General features: G+C 42.0%; 1 protein-coding gene across 2 annotated transcripts in view; it reads left to right on the plus strand.

Moving 5' to 3' along the window:
- The window catches only part of map2k5 (mitogen-activated protein kinase kinase 5), a 242248-nt gene that overhangs the window by 148836 nt on the left and 77401 nt on the right, over positions 1–16011 (plus strand). For both annotated transcript variants that reach the window (XM_084337552.1, XM_084337553.1), the window contains 2 exons: positions 7330–7356; positions 7727–7759. In XM_084337552.1, the coding sequence (XP_084193678.1) occupies positions 7330–7356; positions 7727–7759 (60 nt within the window). The remainder of the gene's footprint in view (positions 1–7329; positions 7357–7726; positions 7760–16011) is intronic.

Raw genomic sequence — 16011 nt, forward strand, 5'->3', positions numbered from 1 at the left:
CTTTCACACTAAATTATATTTATCTATTATTAAAGAGATTTGCACTACATTCATACCTCATTTGCAACTTACCCTAAGTTGTGTACCTCATTTCTGCATTGTACCTCACTGTTACCCATTTTACTCTGTACTGTATATTGTATATATGATATTGAACATTCCTTTACTTACTTTTTACCTACTTCTAATTACTTTTTTACTGTATGAAGCACACTCAGGGGCTCATACAGAAACAAGCATTTCATCGTAAAGTATTCTGTATTTTATTGTGACAAATAATAAACAAACTTGAAACTTGAACTTGAACAAAGTTAGTCAGTTAGGCAGTCCCTGAACAGATATAGGCTACACTAGAACAAAGGTAGCCAGTTAGACAGTCCTGAACAGATATAGGCTACACTAGAACAAAGGTAGCCAGTTAGACAGTCTTTGAACAGATATAGGCTACACTAGAACAAAGGTAGCCAGTTAGACAGTCTCTGAACAGATAGGGCTTTGGTTCCGCCCTACTCTGCTTCTTGAATTAATTACAGAGGAGTTTCATCTCACTGAGAAAACGGTATGTGATGTAAAGCAGCTTCAAAGTTACACTGAAAAAGAACAGAGGTGTAACAATATTTCTTTAGCAGCGCGCCACATCAACAGTTCACTATGATTATCTCTTGTTATGTCTGGAGTACAAAGCTGGGGTGGACATTCATAGCTGAATTATGAAAGTGACATACCCTAAAAAAGAAAGTCAACAGCATTACAGCACCTCACCAACTCGTTCCATGACATCATAAGATGACATAACTTACTTGCAGCGATGACAACGCTGGGCTAGGCTCCACATTCTTTTTTGTTTTGTATTTGGTGCCGACCGGTGATGTCATGGTATTGTAAGTGATCTCTCAATTACCTGTACCAAGCCAAACAACAACCATTCAATGGGAATGGTCTGTAGATAATGTCAAGTATTCATACGACGAAGAATTACTCTAGGTCAAAGTCGAGGTTTATTTCAATCAAAATTGGCTTAATATATTATCCTAAATAACCAGAGATATGAAATAACAAAGATAACCTTTTTTTCATGTTCTTAGCAAATAGAGCCACAGCATTGTGCTGGAGTATTGAATGTTTTTCACGCACCATTAATTTATAATCTCCATCCCCCCCTCCTTAGCATTCCTCTGTCTCTCTCTCTCTATACACCCTTTTTGTTTAATGCGTGCCACACTTTCTCTGGTCTCATTCTCCTCGACATCGCTCCCCTTCCTCATCCCTTCCTTCTTAACATTAATACATGTACATCTCCTACGGAGGGACGGAGTGATGATGGCGAAGCAGAAAGACTCTGGACTCCCCGCTGCCACAGCCTCTCTTCATCTCGGTGTTAATTCTCCCCCCGTCTCCATATGGTGCTGCAGACAGTTCACCTGCGGGCTGTAGCAGAGCGGCATGGCGAGAGCGCTCGGCTCCGGCTCGCCAGGCGCAGCCAGCCAAGGACCCCAGGCCTCAGCTGTCATTCTCGCAGACGCCCGCGCAGCTGTGTGCGCCAAACCCCCCGCTACACTCAACACTGAACGTTTTTGTATGGGGGGGGGGGGAAGAGAGAGAGAGAGAGAGAGAGAGAGAGAGAGAGAGAGAGAGAGAGAGAGAGAGAGAGAGAGAGAGAGAGAGAGAGTAGAGGAGAGAGAGAGAGAGAGAGAGAGAGGAGAGAGGAGAGAGAGAGAGAGAGAGAGAGAGAGAGAGAGAGAGAGAGAGAGAGAGAGAGAGAGAGAGAGAGAGAGAGAGAGAGAGAGAGAGAGAGAGAGAGAGAGAGAGAGAGAGAGAGAGAGAGAGAGAGAGAGAGAGAGAGAGGTGAGAGAGAGAGAGAGAGAAGAGAGAGAGAGAGAGAGAGAGAGAGAGAGAGAGAGAGAGAGAGAGAGAGAGAGAGAGAGAGAGAGAGAGAGAGAGAGCGAGAGAGAGGGTCGGGTGGTAGTGAGAAAGGAGAGGCAGAGTGAATAGATTGGATGCACCTGAGATTGTACACCATAGGGAAGGTGGTTACTGGGAGCCACAGGGGAGGGGTAAGACAACGGACATGATGGAAGGATTTAGAATTTGGGCGATAGAGGCCGTGTCATGTTGTAGTTTGAATGGACTTCTGCTGCACTGTTAGGGGTCTTTGTACACGCCTTGCTTTCACTATGTGTGTGTGTTCATGTCATACTGTACTCCCTTTAATGTGCGTGTGCGGGTGTTGTTTAGTCAATGGGTTGACTTGCCTGGCATTCTTTTTTTCATCCAGTGGTTGTCATTGATTAGAGACGGTCTCTTTAATTCCACTTCACCACATGTTGTGATTCATTTGCATTCTTTGTCAGGAGTTAATGGAGTTTTTTGCACGGGCCGCTCTGAAAGTCTTTGAAGACACCAGACCTGATGTATATAGTGTATACAGCCGCCAGCGCTATTGGCTCTTGATTGATTTCTTCCTTTTTATTTGTTCTCTGCATGTTTTAGTTTTTCATCATTTCCTCACATTTCCTCAATTTTCAATGGGTTCGCGGATGAGGAAGCTTGTCAGCGGCTGAGTGTTTATTTGAATGGTTTTCGTCACACATCACTGCATCCATCAAGAGGTATTTGTATTGCCTACTCTTTTATTTTTATTATTTATTGTTTTATTTTTTATATATTTCTTTACCTTTTTCTTTTCTTTTCTGTTTCTTCTTAAAATGGAGTAGAACATTGATATTAGCAGGGTGGGAAGTCAACATCAACCACTAGCCAAACGCTGATAAATATTGTATGTGGGCTGGTATCGTTTGAACATTTTCGATACCTGTGCCAATAACAATACCAAAACAATACTTCTTTCGATACCTTACTTTGCTGAGTTATATGCTTTGCATGTGCTGTGTGAGCCAGTCAGAGGCTTTGTTACATTTTGGATGATTCTGGATTGTGGTTGAACAGAAACATTTTACATCTTGGAACAAACATTCAAACTTATAGTAAGCTTATTAGCTCACACTGATGAGATTAACTACTTGGTATCAAATGACAGTGTGATTCGATACCATAAAAGTACAAAAGATACCATAACATATCTTTTAGCACTGTGCTGTGTCAATTGACTTATCTCAAACCCTCTTTTTTGATCTTTTGGGGAAGCAACAATTGTGATTGGAGGATCAAGAAAGGAGGGTGGGGCTTGATATAGGTAAATTGGAGACCATGGGTTTTCATAATGCATGCCCTTCCAGGATCAGTTAAAAACATCATATTATAGGCCCAAACCTCAAACATTTTATTCTCAAATTGATTGACTGGGCTCTTCATACAAGGAGTGGTGGTATATGGCAGCTAAACCTGAAATTGTTGTTGATTGGAGGGTTTTCTGTGAACTAATCAACCATAGAGCTCTTAAGTGTTGTCCCTCTTTATTCTGAGCAGAAAGATTATGACACATGTGAGAGGTCTTATTAGTGGTGTATTCAATCTATCACAATTACAAAATAAACTTTTAATGTGATCATCTCATTTTATCATCATCATTTCCTTAACTAATCAATTCAGCTGCAACCAAGCAGCTCATATAAGTCAGTTGCCTGATTTGCACAACACAGTACATGATAGACACATGACATTTGTCACAATGATAATTATTGGTGTGCCAATGCATCACAACAAATATTTCACCAGACGTGGCACTATAATCAATGGTCAAAATATCAAACTTTGAAAAGCCACAGCTTGTACAACTTAAGTTCGACTAGCACAAGACTTGGTAAACATATCCAGCTGGCCTCTGTTTACAATTTTGGCACGTGTTAATTACATAGATAGAATGGCTACAGTGCAAGGGTTGAGGGAGGTACACCTCAAGGCAGAAAGAAACGGTGCGCATGGGGGAGTTTCCCCAAACTCGTAATTATCAGACCCTTTTTTTCTTGTGAGTGGGCTGCTTAGGTCCCCCAGTGTGGCTGCACAGCCCTGGGACATGAAAGGACATGCAAAACTCAGCCTCCTAGATATTATATGATGCAGTGTGGCCTATATGAACCTTAGTGGGTATGCAAAGGGTGAAAGGGCTTTGATTGACAGCCTTTATTCACACATTGGACAAATCACTCTGTACTAAGCCCACACCAATCCGGGTTCAGAGCCAATCATCAAGCACATTATCAGCCATCTCTTTAGTTACTAATGAAATAATATCAGCTTTAGACAAAAAGAAACACTGTGCTGCCCTCTTTATTGATCTGTCAATAGCGTCTTTGGGTTCCTGAAAAGCGCTTTATAAATCAAATGTATTATTATTATTTATTAAAAGCTTTTGATAGTCATCACCATTTACTCTTAAAAAGATTAGCTACTATTGGTTTGGATAGAAATGCATGTGATTGGTTCCAAGATGATCTTTCAGGGAGACGTCTTGTGTAAAGTCCGGTTATGCCCAATCAAAAATTGTATCAATAACTAAAGGTGTGCCACAAGGTTAAATTCTAGGTCCTGTCCTCTTCACTATTTATATCATATTGTGTCTTTGCTGAATGGTTGTCGCGTCCATCTGTATGCAGATGATACTGTTGTGTATTGTATTACTGGCTCTGTATAATTGGCCATTGAGAACTTACAAGTTTCCTTTATTACCCTCCAGGAAGCTTTTATTAAACTTAAATTGGTTCTTAATGCTAGTAAAACTAAATTGATGCTGTTTTCTAGAGAAAGAAACATTGAATATGATGGTTTACACATATCTACTCTAAGTGGTTCTAGCATTGAGAGAGTCACTGAATATAAATATCTTGGTGTGTGGCTCGATTTACATTTAAATTCCATGTGGACAACCTTGCCTCCAAGTTGCGACAGAAAATTGTCTTCTTAAACAGAACCAGTTGTCGAAGCAGTTTTCTCATCAGTCCTGGACTATGGTGATGTAATTTATAGGCATGCTGCGGCCTCAGCCCTTAAATCCTTGGACTCTGTAGATCACTCTACCCTCAGATTCATCACTAATGATAGATATGACCCTCATCACCTGTGTCCTTTATGAGAAGGTTGGTTGGTCGGTCCTCGCTGATGGAGAGGCGCAACAAACACTGGTATTTGTTCATTTTTAAGGCCCTTATTGGTAAGCTACCTTCTTATACTACATTATTGGAATGGAATTTTGGTACCGTTCTAGTGACTGGCTGGTCGTTAAGGTCCCTCGAGTTTGCTCGGAACAGGGTAAATCTGCATTTTTGTATGATGCCCCTAGCTCATGGAATGAACTTCCAACAGTCCTTAAAGCTTGAGATTCTCCCCTCTTTGATGGATTCGTTGACCTTTCTGCCCTCAAAGAAATCTCTTTGAAAATACTTGAATACTGGCAAGGATTATGTATCATGCTCAAGTGTTTATCAAGTTGCTTTGGAAGTGCACAGAAATGATTTAAAATACCAAACTTTGTTTGCCACTTATCTTCATGTTGTTGCTCAGCCTTGCTCAGCTCTGATGGAAAATCAAACGATGTTTGCTTGCCCGACAAACTTTTATTTTGTTTATCATCCTTAACATTTATTTTCAAACGAATATTACAATCGACTAAATGGAAGGCCTTGTTAAAGCATGATAATCATGTTAAACAGTGTTTACCCTCAGGACAAACATGCATACCATTATATGTTAATCAGATATTCAGCCCACAGTGTTTAGAGGCTATGTTAAACAGACAGGGTTGTTAAGCTCAGTTTGTCGATTCCTGGACAAACGACCTCATACAAGAAGAATAAGCGCTCAATTATGTTTCAATAAGTTGGTCTCCCACTATAATAATAATAATAATAATAATAATAATAATAATAATAATAATAATAATAATAATAACTTTATTTGTATAGCACTTTTCATACAGAGGTTGCAGTTCAAAGTGCTTCACAACAGTAAAAAAATACAGGCATAAGCGAGCATAAAAAGATAGACAGGTAGAATCACAGTGTTTCACATTAGGATCTAGCATCCCAATAGGCTCTCCGCTTACAGTTTTCAGTAACACAAATAGTAAAAATAGTTTAAAATGATTCAGTTTACTATCCAATTTCAACCTCGAGAGCAGCATGCAATTTTGTCCTAGTAGTTATTTCTGAACAAATTCGTTTTTCATAGTTGCCTATAATGTGTCTGAATCAAGCAGAACTGGATATAGAGGCAGTTGAGGAGTCTCTAAAACCTTTGTAAAAAAAAAAAAAAAAAAATTATTTAATTGAGTGAATCAATGAGTGCTCTAATGCATTGTCAAAGGAGCAAACATTTACATTTAGTGGAGCTGAAAGACCTTGAATCACTCTTCTGAATAAAAACACATTATACTTATCTAAGAATTTTTACCTAGCTGTGTAACAAAACAAGCACAAATTCGCAATAGCTGCAACCTTTACACAGCCCCCCTTTTTTTGCCAATTGGCATGAATACACTCACACAGACACCTTTACACACACACACACACACACACACACACACACACACACACACACACACACACACACACACACACACACACACTTGACCTCCATACCAATACCACTCTGGTCGAGCTGTCTTTATTCTTGGTTCCATCATTGCAAACAAACCTTCTCAGGGGGGTGTGTTGCTTGGTTAACGCCGTCTTTGAAGTAGCAGAGTTGAACCCTTTCATGTGTGAATTTTTTGGATTCCTATCTTAAATTCTACCACTCTACAGCTTACACAAGGTGCCATGCCTGTTAGTTACTCTCCACAAGGGAATTACAAACATTTATTCTGTCCACAAGGGACGACTTTTTTACGAACACCAGCATCTTTTTCCAAATAAATAAATAGACACATTTTCTGCTATCATTTCTCTTCATTCAAAATGTTTTGTGCTGAATGTATCATTACAATTATATATTCACCTAATTCAAGAAAACAGGGGAGTTTTAATCCTACTGTCGCTCTGTTGTCGCACAATTGCTGATAATGTGAACCTGTTCACTTTCTCTGTTGTACCTGTGAAATAGAGGAAATTAAGCCATTGTTTGCAAAACCGGCAAATACTGTTTGCAGCGCTTATTTTACAACCTAGTATCTAGATACCCTGGAGGCAGGAATAAAGTAGTCCTCTGAAAATTTGCATTATTGGATCTTTTCCCTTCACTCCATAATGAGAGGAAGGCTATTAACATTTGTGTGTTTTCATTATGTAAATGGTGTTAACGCATGCTCACAAATTGCCAACAGGAATGCAATAATTTTATCTCAGTGATCATAATGTGTCCAAGTGCGTCGTTTTGATTATGACACGCTAATTACATATCGCCTCTCTCCCTCCTTGTCCCTGTCTTGCTTTACAGATTCAGAAAAACCAAGGATCTCTAATGGTAAGTTTTATGGCGTTACCATACCCGCCAGTGTTTTACCCTTGATTGGCTCTCTCATTTAAAACGTTCCTCAAATTGCATCTTTGTCATGAAATATTAGATCAGGCTTTAACTGCTGGTGTTACATTAGGTGCTATTATGGAAAGAAAAAAGAAAAAAAAACATTCAGGAGGGGGGTAATGCCCCCGCCGGGGGTCGCTGCATTTGACTGATCTAAATAGATACTACTTTTATTATATTATTGATATCCCTAGCCATGATCCAGTATTATCGCAACAACATTGCATGTTGGCCTATATATAATATATATATATATAGTGTATACTATAGCCTACTTGATCTCCCTTTGTCTCTCTCTCCCTCTTCCCAGCCTCTCCAGTTACTGCAATGCATCGTTGATGAGGTGAGTCGTCGTCTTATGTGCTTTTGCATCTAAAGTCAGTCCTAATGGGCTGGAAAGCTTATATTTTGTTTCCTAATGAAGCAAGCCACTCAGGCGGCTTCGCTTCCTGCACACTCAACCCTCCACCCTGCGCCTCCAGCTATACACACAGACACACCAACATTCACCTACCCTGTGTAACACACACACACACACACGCACACACACACACACACACACACACACACACACGAAGCACAACTTCCCTGAGCCATGATGCTCTTTTATACATCAGGGCCAAAATTCCAAAGCAGGCAGAAACAGGGATTTAGCCTGGATGCTCTTTCGTGACTGTACAGTATTCTTGTCTTGCCAGTTTTTTTTTTCTTTTTACACACAAACACGCACACTTACACGTGCAAAGGTAATGATGCCTGACCAATCAAGATCACAAGGGATATTTGGCTCAATATGTAGCATTAACCGTTCTGACTTTCTGTCACATTCAACTCAATACATCAACTTTTTTCTCGCATTTTCTCAAACGATTTTGTTGTTATGCCAATTCCCTGCATGTGTCACAGTACTGGTCATTGCGCTGCCCTCTGTGGGTCTGGGGAGGGTGTAGACTACCACACGTGTCTCCTCCGATACATGTGGAGTCGCCAGTCGCTTCTTTTCACTTGACAGCCAGGAGTTTCACTGGGAGAGTGTAACGAGCAGGTTCAAGATATCTCCCCAAGATCCCCTCTGCATTGAACAAGCGCCGGATCTACCAGTAGAGGTGGCCACTAATACCGTCACCGGCTTCCCCCCCCCGCAAACACTGGCCAAGCCGGAGGTACTGCTACCGGGGATTGAATGGGGATCTCTGCGGTGGTAGATGAGTGCTTTTACTTCTGCACTACCCAGAAGCCCCTCAAATCTTTCCTCTGTCCCTGTCACCCACCGTAGTGTACACATGTTCAAACACACCATATGGTTCAAGTTTGTTTATTAATTGTCACAACAAAATACAGAATACTTTATGATGAAATTCTTGTTTCTGTATGAGCCCCTGAGAGTGTGCTACATACAATAAAAAGAAAGTAAGTAAAAAAAATAATAATAATAATAATTAAAGAAAATTATTAAGAAGTAAGTAAAGTCAATATACATATATACAATATACAATACAGAGTAAAATGAGTAACAGTGAGGTACAATGCAGAGGTACAAAACTTAGGGTAGGGTGCTGTATGAATGTAGTGTAAATCTCTTTAATAATAGATAAATATAAAGTGTGTGGTAAGGTGAGTGTTTGTTTAAAGTGAGTGTGTACATGTGGATGTGTGTGCAGTGAATGTAGATGATGGGTTGTTATATAGTGTCATTGAGCATCCTGATGGCCTGGGGATAGAAGCTCCTTCTGAGTCTCTCTGTACTGGCCATGAGACTCCGGTAGCGCTTGCCTGACCGCAGCAGTTCAAAGAGGCAGTTGTTTGGGTGACTAGAGTCTTTTATTATTCTCTTAGCCTTGGCCCTGCAACGCTCGTTATAAACGTCCTAGAAAGTGGGAAGCCCACCTCCAATTGTGCGCTCGGCTGAACGGGGCCACTCTCTGTAGTCTGCTGCGGTCTTGTGCGGTGCTATTCCCAAACCAGGAGGTGATGTTACCAGTCAGGATTGATTGGATGCTCTCTATTGTGCACAAGTAGAAGTTCTTGAGGATCTTCTGACTCACTTTGAACTTCCCTAGGCACCTGAGGAAGTAGAGGCGTTGCTGTGCCTTCTTCACTACACTGTCAATGTGTGTGGTCCATGTCAAGTCCTCGGATATGTGGACTCCGAGGTACTTAAAACTGCTCACTCTCTTGACCCCCGTCGATGCTGAGGGGGCTGTAGTCCCTGGCCCCCGACCTCCTAAAGTCCACAATCATCTCTTTCGTTTTGCTGATGTTCAGGTAGAGTTAAACGTTCTGAGTGTTAAAACTAGGCCATCCCACTTTGTAAATAAGGCTGAACCATCTGAATTGGCTTTTGTTTTGTTCTTACCATTTATTTGGTCATACTTACCGGTATGCCACCTGTATGTATCTCCTTTCTCTCTCTCTCTCTCTCTCTCTCTCTCTCTCTCTCTCTCTCTCTCTCTCTCTCTCTCTCTCTCTCTCTCTCTCTCTCTCCTCTCTCTCTCTCTATCTCTATCTCTATCTCTATCTCGCTCTCGCTCTCTCTCTATCTCTCTCTCTTATTTTCAGAAGTATGCACACTATGCTGCTCTGTGTGTGTATGTGTGTGTGCATATTGTATCTGTATTTTTAGTACCAACGAGAAACGGGGACCTCTCCCTCTTTTTCCATCTCAGTTCTTTGCTGACATGCACTAATAGCAGAAATGCCAGTTTCCCTCACTAGTCTCAGCCGCCCAAAACCCTCACCCCCAGCCCTGCCAACCCTTTCAACATAGCATGCCACTTGTCCTTTAGTGCCTACTGTATAGATTGGGTGTAATTAATAATTAAACGGTTTCGGTTGTAATGGGTTGACCCCGGCTGAACTCTTCATCAGTCAGCCAGACATGGGCATCACTCAGACTATTTTTCCTGCGCCCTTCCCCATTCTCCCTTGCGGCAAAGGGAACACTCTCTGTTGGTCTCAGCAAGTCTGCACCGCCCCGCTCTCCCGGCCGGCCCAGACATTGGGAGAGGGCGAGGAAAGGAGAGGAATAGAGATATAACCTCTTTTACACAGTACCTGTTGCCTCTTGACAAATGTCCTACTGTATGTTCCTGTGTGTACAACTGTGCTCCATTGTACATGTCTGTTCAGCCACGGACCTCTTGCTGCTGTCAATAGAGAGAGCTGTTTCCTCGCGGAGCAGTGCCCCACATCATTTGCAAAGTCGTTGTTCTTCTGGTGCATAGAAGTCAAATGGAGATTTTGTTGTCTTCACTTTGCACTTTGTTAAACTTATATATATATTTAATTTGGGGGGGGGGGGGGGGTGAAAATAGCACAGGCATGCTGCTCCACATACAAAAGCAGAAATGTTGTTAAATGTACCTTTTTATGTTATAGGAGCTAGCGGTCCATAATTGTATGAATGTGTTTGTTGGAGTATATGGGATTTGTTGGAGTCAACACAGTGTGGGTAAGATACCTGGACTTGGCAATATGGAAGAAATGAATCACAGTAATCGGAAAGGAATTCTTACTTTATCCATATACATATATCACATGATCTTCTTATGTAAAAGCATACGAGTAAAGTGTGACACCTAACCAAAGGCTCTCAAAATTAAGAAGTCTGAATAAACTGAAAAACAAACCATTTCAAATAGTATTTCCTCAAATAGTTTCAGTTAATATCCGCTTCTCATCAATTTAGAGAACAGAATTGTGTAGCACAGTATCATCGTTTGATCACGGTATGATTCCATTGAAAGACAATAAGCGATAAGATAAAAATTTTCCCAAAAGAGAGTACTCTTATAGATACAGTGAAGGCAAAGGGCTAACAAATTACATTATTTATTTATATTATTATTATTATTATTATTATTATTATTATTATTATTATTATTATTATTATTATTATTATTATTATAGGGCTTTATTGTGTTATACTGAGTTTATCTGTTTGTATTGTGGTCTATGTTATGGAGCTGTCCATATTTCAAAGAAGGAATGTCAATTCAATTCAGTCAATCAATCAAGGTTGAGGACTGGAGGTGATGGAGCAAGGAACTACTATATCTCTTACAGGACTCTTGTGTTAAGACAGGTTAAGCTATATCTAAATTTGGGGCGGTTATTGAAACCATGGAAATCTATAAAGGAACACATACAAATCATGTCAGACAAAATATTACTGATTCACAGTAATGATGTGATAGTAGATGATCCAAACACCTTGGAGTCTGTGCTTAAAGGTTAGATAATCACTGTGAAATTTGCATTTGGTCAAAGGGCCCAGTTTCAAATGTTATCATCAGCTCAAGTCAAGTCAAGAGTTTTATTTGTCACGGCATACAAGCATACAGTGAAATGCGGGGGGTCATGCCCGCAGCGATTGTGCAATAATACAAGTAATAAGAATAGGAATGAGAATAAGACATTTGTGCAATAATACAAGTAATAAGAATAAGACATAACAGGTATATGTACATAAAGTTTACAAAAAGCATGGTAAGACATGCTAAGGTCCTGCGATAGTGCAATACAATGTTAGCTAGGCACTGGGTCTTATGTACACTACTATACAATGCTATACTATGCAATCTACAGTTATACTATGTTTCCTTATGCTAGCTTGCTATATCCATCTGTTTACTATACAAGAACCACTCCCGTTATATATATATATATTTTTTTAGTGACCTTTCCATTGTGTAAAGTGACCGTTGAGTGTGAGCGTGTGCAGCATGTGTGTGTGTGTTCATGCTAAAGTGACTGTTAGTGTGTGAGCGTATACAGTGTGTGTGTTGTGTGTGTGCTCATGTGTGCTTGTGTGTGGAGAGTTCAGTGTTCAAGACTCTGATGGCCTGGGGGAAGAAGCTGAGCCGAAGTCTCTCTGTCCTAGTTGCTGGTGTTCGCAGGCGTTTGCCTGACCTCAGCAGCTTGAACAGGCTGTTGTTGGGGTGGTGAGGGTCTTTCATTATTCTGCAGGCTCTGGATTTGCACCTCTTGTTATATAAGACCTGCAGGGGTGGTAGTGCAATACCCGTAGTACGCTCAGCTGAGCGCACCACTCTCTGTAGGGCCTTCTTGTCCTGTCAAGATGCTCTCTACAGCTCCGGAGTAGAAGGACTGGAGTATCTTCCCCGATACTCTGAATTTCCTTAAGTGTCTCAGGTGGTAGAGGCGCTGTTTTGCCTTCTTTACGACTGAGTCTATGTGTGTTGTCCATGTCAGGTCTTCTGAGATGTGGACCCCCAGGTACTTGAAGCTGCTCACCCTGTCCACGGTAGCCCCGTTTATCCTCAGTGGTGTGTGTGTCCCCTGCTGTGTTCTCCTAAAATCCACGATCAGCTCCTTGGTTTTACCAATGTTCAGGAGCAGGCTGTTGTCCTGACACCAGCGTTCCAGTACATCAACCTCCTCCCGGTAGGCCTTCTCGTCGTTGTCAGAGATCAGCCCCACCACCACTGTGTCGTCCGCAAACTTCACTATGGAGTTGGAGCTGAACTTGGCCACACAATCATGTGTGTATAGTGAATACAGCAGGGGGCTCAGAACACAGCCCTGGGGGGACCCGATACTCAGGGTGATGGTGTTGGAGGTCTGACCCCCCACCCTGACTGCCTGGTGCCTCTCACTCAGAAAGTCCAGTATCCAGGCGCTCAGAGCGGAGCTCAGACCCAGCTCGATCAGCTTGTCCACCAGTCTGGTGGGGACTATGGTGTTGAACACTGAGCTATAGTCAATGAACAACAGTCTTGCATAGCCCCCCTTCTGGCAGTCTAGGTGAGAGAGGGTGCTGTGTAGTACTTGAGAGACCGCATTGTCAGTGGACCTGTTTGGCCTGTATGCAAACTGCAAAGGGTCGATATCACTGGGGAGGGAGGCACAAATGTAATCCTTAACCAGCCTCTCAAAACATTTCATGACCACAGAGGTGAGTGCCAACGGTCTGTAGTCATTAAGACCTGTTGGGGAGGATTTATTTGGTACCGGTATTATAGTGGACACCTTGAAGCAGGCAGGGACCACGGACTCAGCCAGGGATAGATTAAATATGGTGGTGAACACTGGGGCTAGCTGGTTAGCACAGGACTTAAGTATACGTCCTGTTATCCCATCTGGGCCAGCTGCCTTTCTGGTGTTCACCCGCATAAATGCTCTTCTCACACTGTGTTCCGTCAATGAGAGAGTGCCCCCCTCCCCCCGCGGATGCCCCTCCTCGACAGCCGGCGCGCCAGTGACGTCGTTAGCCGGTGAGCGTGCGTAAAAGGAGTTGAGTTGGTCCGCGAGAGAGGCGTCGGCACTCCCCATTGAGGGGGCGCTGACTTTGTAGTCAGTTATCGTCCGTAGTCCTCGCCATAAACCTCTTGTGTCGTTCTGGGCCATTTGTGCCTCCATCTTGTCAGCGTATGTCCTCTTAGCAAGCTTTACAGCCTTGCGCAGAGTATAGACTGTAGCCTTATACTCCTCCATGTTTCCTGACACTCTGCCCAGGTTATAAGCAGTGGTGCGAGCGTTCAGAGCCACTCGGATAGTACTGTCAACCCACAGTTTCTGGTTCGGGAAGTGTGTGTTGCACTGTGTTGTTTGAGAAATTTGCTCTTTTAAGTGAATCATTAATATTTGGGTGTTTGTGGGTGGGGAGGTAGAGTGTAACACTCATGCATGCACACACACACACATATACACACAGTGTTGCCATGGGATTCTACGAATAAATGAGACCGTTGGCCCAGTGGGGCTGAGGTAAGAGCGAAGGCAAATACACTGGAAAATATACATATGTATGGATACTTTTTTGTGTTTGTCTGTGTAAGTGAATGCTTGTTTGTCTTGTCTACTCCATTCCTCTGTTTCTCATTCTATTATCCTGCGTTAGTAGAGGTGTTTAGACTGCTCATTTCCCCTCCATGTTGGAAAAGACATTGGTCCTCATTCTCGAACGGACATACGTGAAAGTTACCAAGGAATTCCTTCATAACTCGATTTATAAATGTATTCGTCATTCTCGAACGGCTTCGTATTGTAAAGGGATTTTTGTAGGATTTACGAACCCAAAAAGGCAGTCGTAAGTCGGACAGACCGGTGTGTGCCCGTTTTTTTTAACTGCTTTCTTTGTGAGAAAGCCTTGGGGATTGCCGTCACTTTGATTCTACAGACATCTACGGAATTAAATAATTATAATGATAATAAATACGACTGTCTCGATGTATTGGCGTGCACCTGAGTTTATAACAGCCGTCTTTGGGAGAAGTCCTTGGGGATTGCCGTCACTTCGATTCTACAGACATCCACGGAATTAAATAATTATAATAATAATAAATACGAAAATATTTGTATCATTAACAATTTTGTTTTACATTTATAGTCATGACTCAATGAACCATGTCCGAGAAACGCACACACACACAGCCGTTTCTCGGACATGGTTCGTTGAGTCATGACTATAAATGTAAAACGTAATGTTTTTTTTTAAGTGACTACAATCACCATGATTTTAAGACCGAAATTAAGCCTTTAACCAGTTTCATCACCTGGGCATTGTATATTACTATTGCACTTTACTGTTACATTTGCACTCTGGTTGGATGGTGTACTGTACTTGTGCTGTATAATGACAATACATTTTAATCGAATCTAATCTAACTTCGATCAGTTGCAAATTGATTTTGCGCTACCTGTTGAATATTTCCCCCATAACTCTTTGACTGCAGAGCATCTCGTTTATCTTTACAGCTAGATTGCCAGCTTGATAGTTGTTTCCGCGGTCGTTTCACTATGTTTGCGAAGCTGTGTGTGTGTTCTGTATTATAGCTGTGGAGACATGGTGTGGCTCATTTTGACAGACATTACTTGTAGTGCAACATGGGAAAAATCGTTTGTTTCTACACGCTGTAGTTTGTAGTTTATTACACGCTAAACATTGCACATTTCCAAGAAAATCCAGTATTTTTTCATAGATCGCGAGATAAAACGTGTTATGTGCATTAAGCCCAAACCGTTCTGGTTGATCCCCTGAAACCCCAAATACTCCCAAATCAAAGGTATATGACATGTATATAAAGTGTATATAACGTGTTTTTCTAACGATCACAGTACTGTGTTTCACTGGACGAAAAACATGCTCGGCAAACACGATCACAGTTTTGAGTTAAAACGCCCCCCCCTGGATGATTTTGTGTATTATATACCTATATATATACTAGGGGTGTAACGGTATGTGTATTCGTCCCGCGAATTTACGGTACGGCCGTCACGGTGCGGTACGCGCACCCATGCGACGAATACGCCCCACAGCGCACACACACCCACATGCAGGCACTTGCGAGGTCCGTGTGAGAACAGCGCGTGTGGCCAGGCACACCGAGCTCAGACTTCAGAGCGGCGAAAGTGCACGGAGGAGAAAGCCAGGCACATTTACATTGGAACAGCTGCAGGGTCATCATTACAGTTTTCTTTCGTTTTCTTGTGCGCCCAATAACGTTAACCAAATGAAACCAATGAAAAGAAACACACGCGCGTTTTCGACACACACACACACGCGCGCCAACAAACACATCAACATTCTCCCCCGCCGGACAGCCACAGGCACAGCTCATCAAATAAAAAGAA

This window comes from Notolepis coatsorum, assembly GCF_963971535.1.
Source record: "Notolepis coatsorum genome assembly, chromosome: 20".
NCBI classification, from domain to species: domain Eukaryota; kingdom Metazoa; phylum Chordata; class Actinopteri; order Aulopiformes; family Paralepididae; genus Notolepis; species Notolepis coatsorum.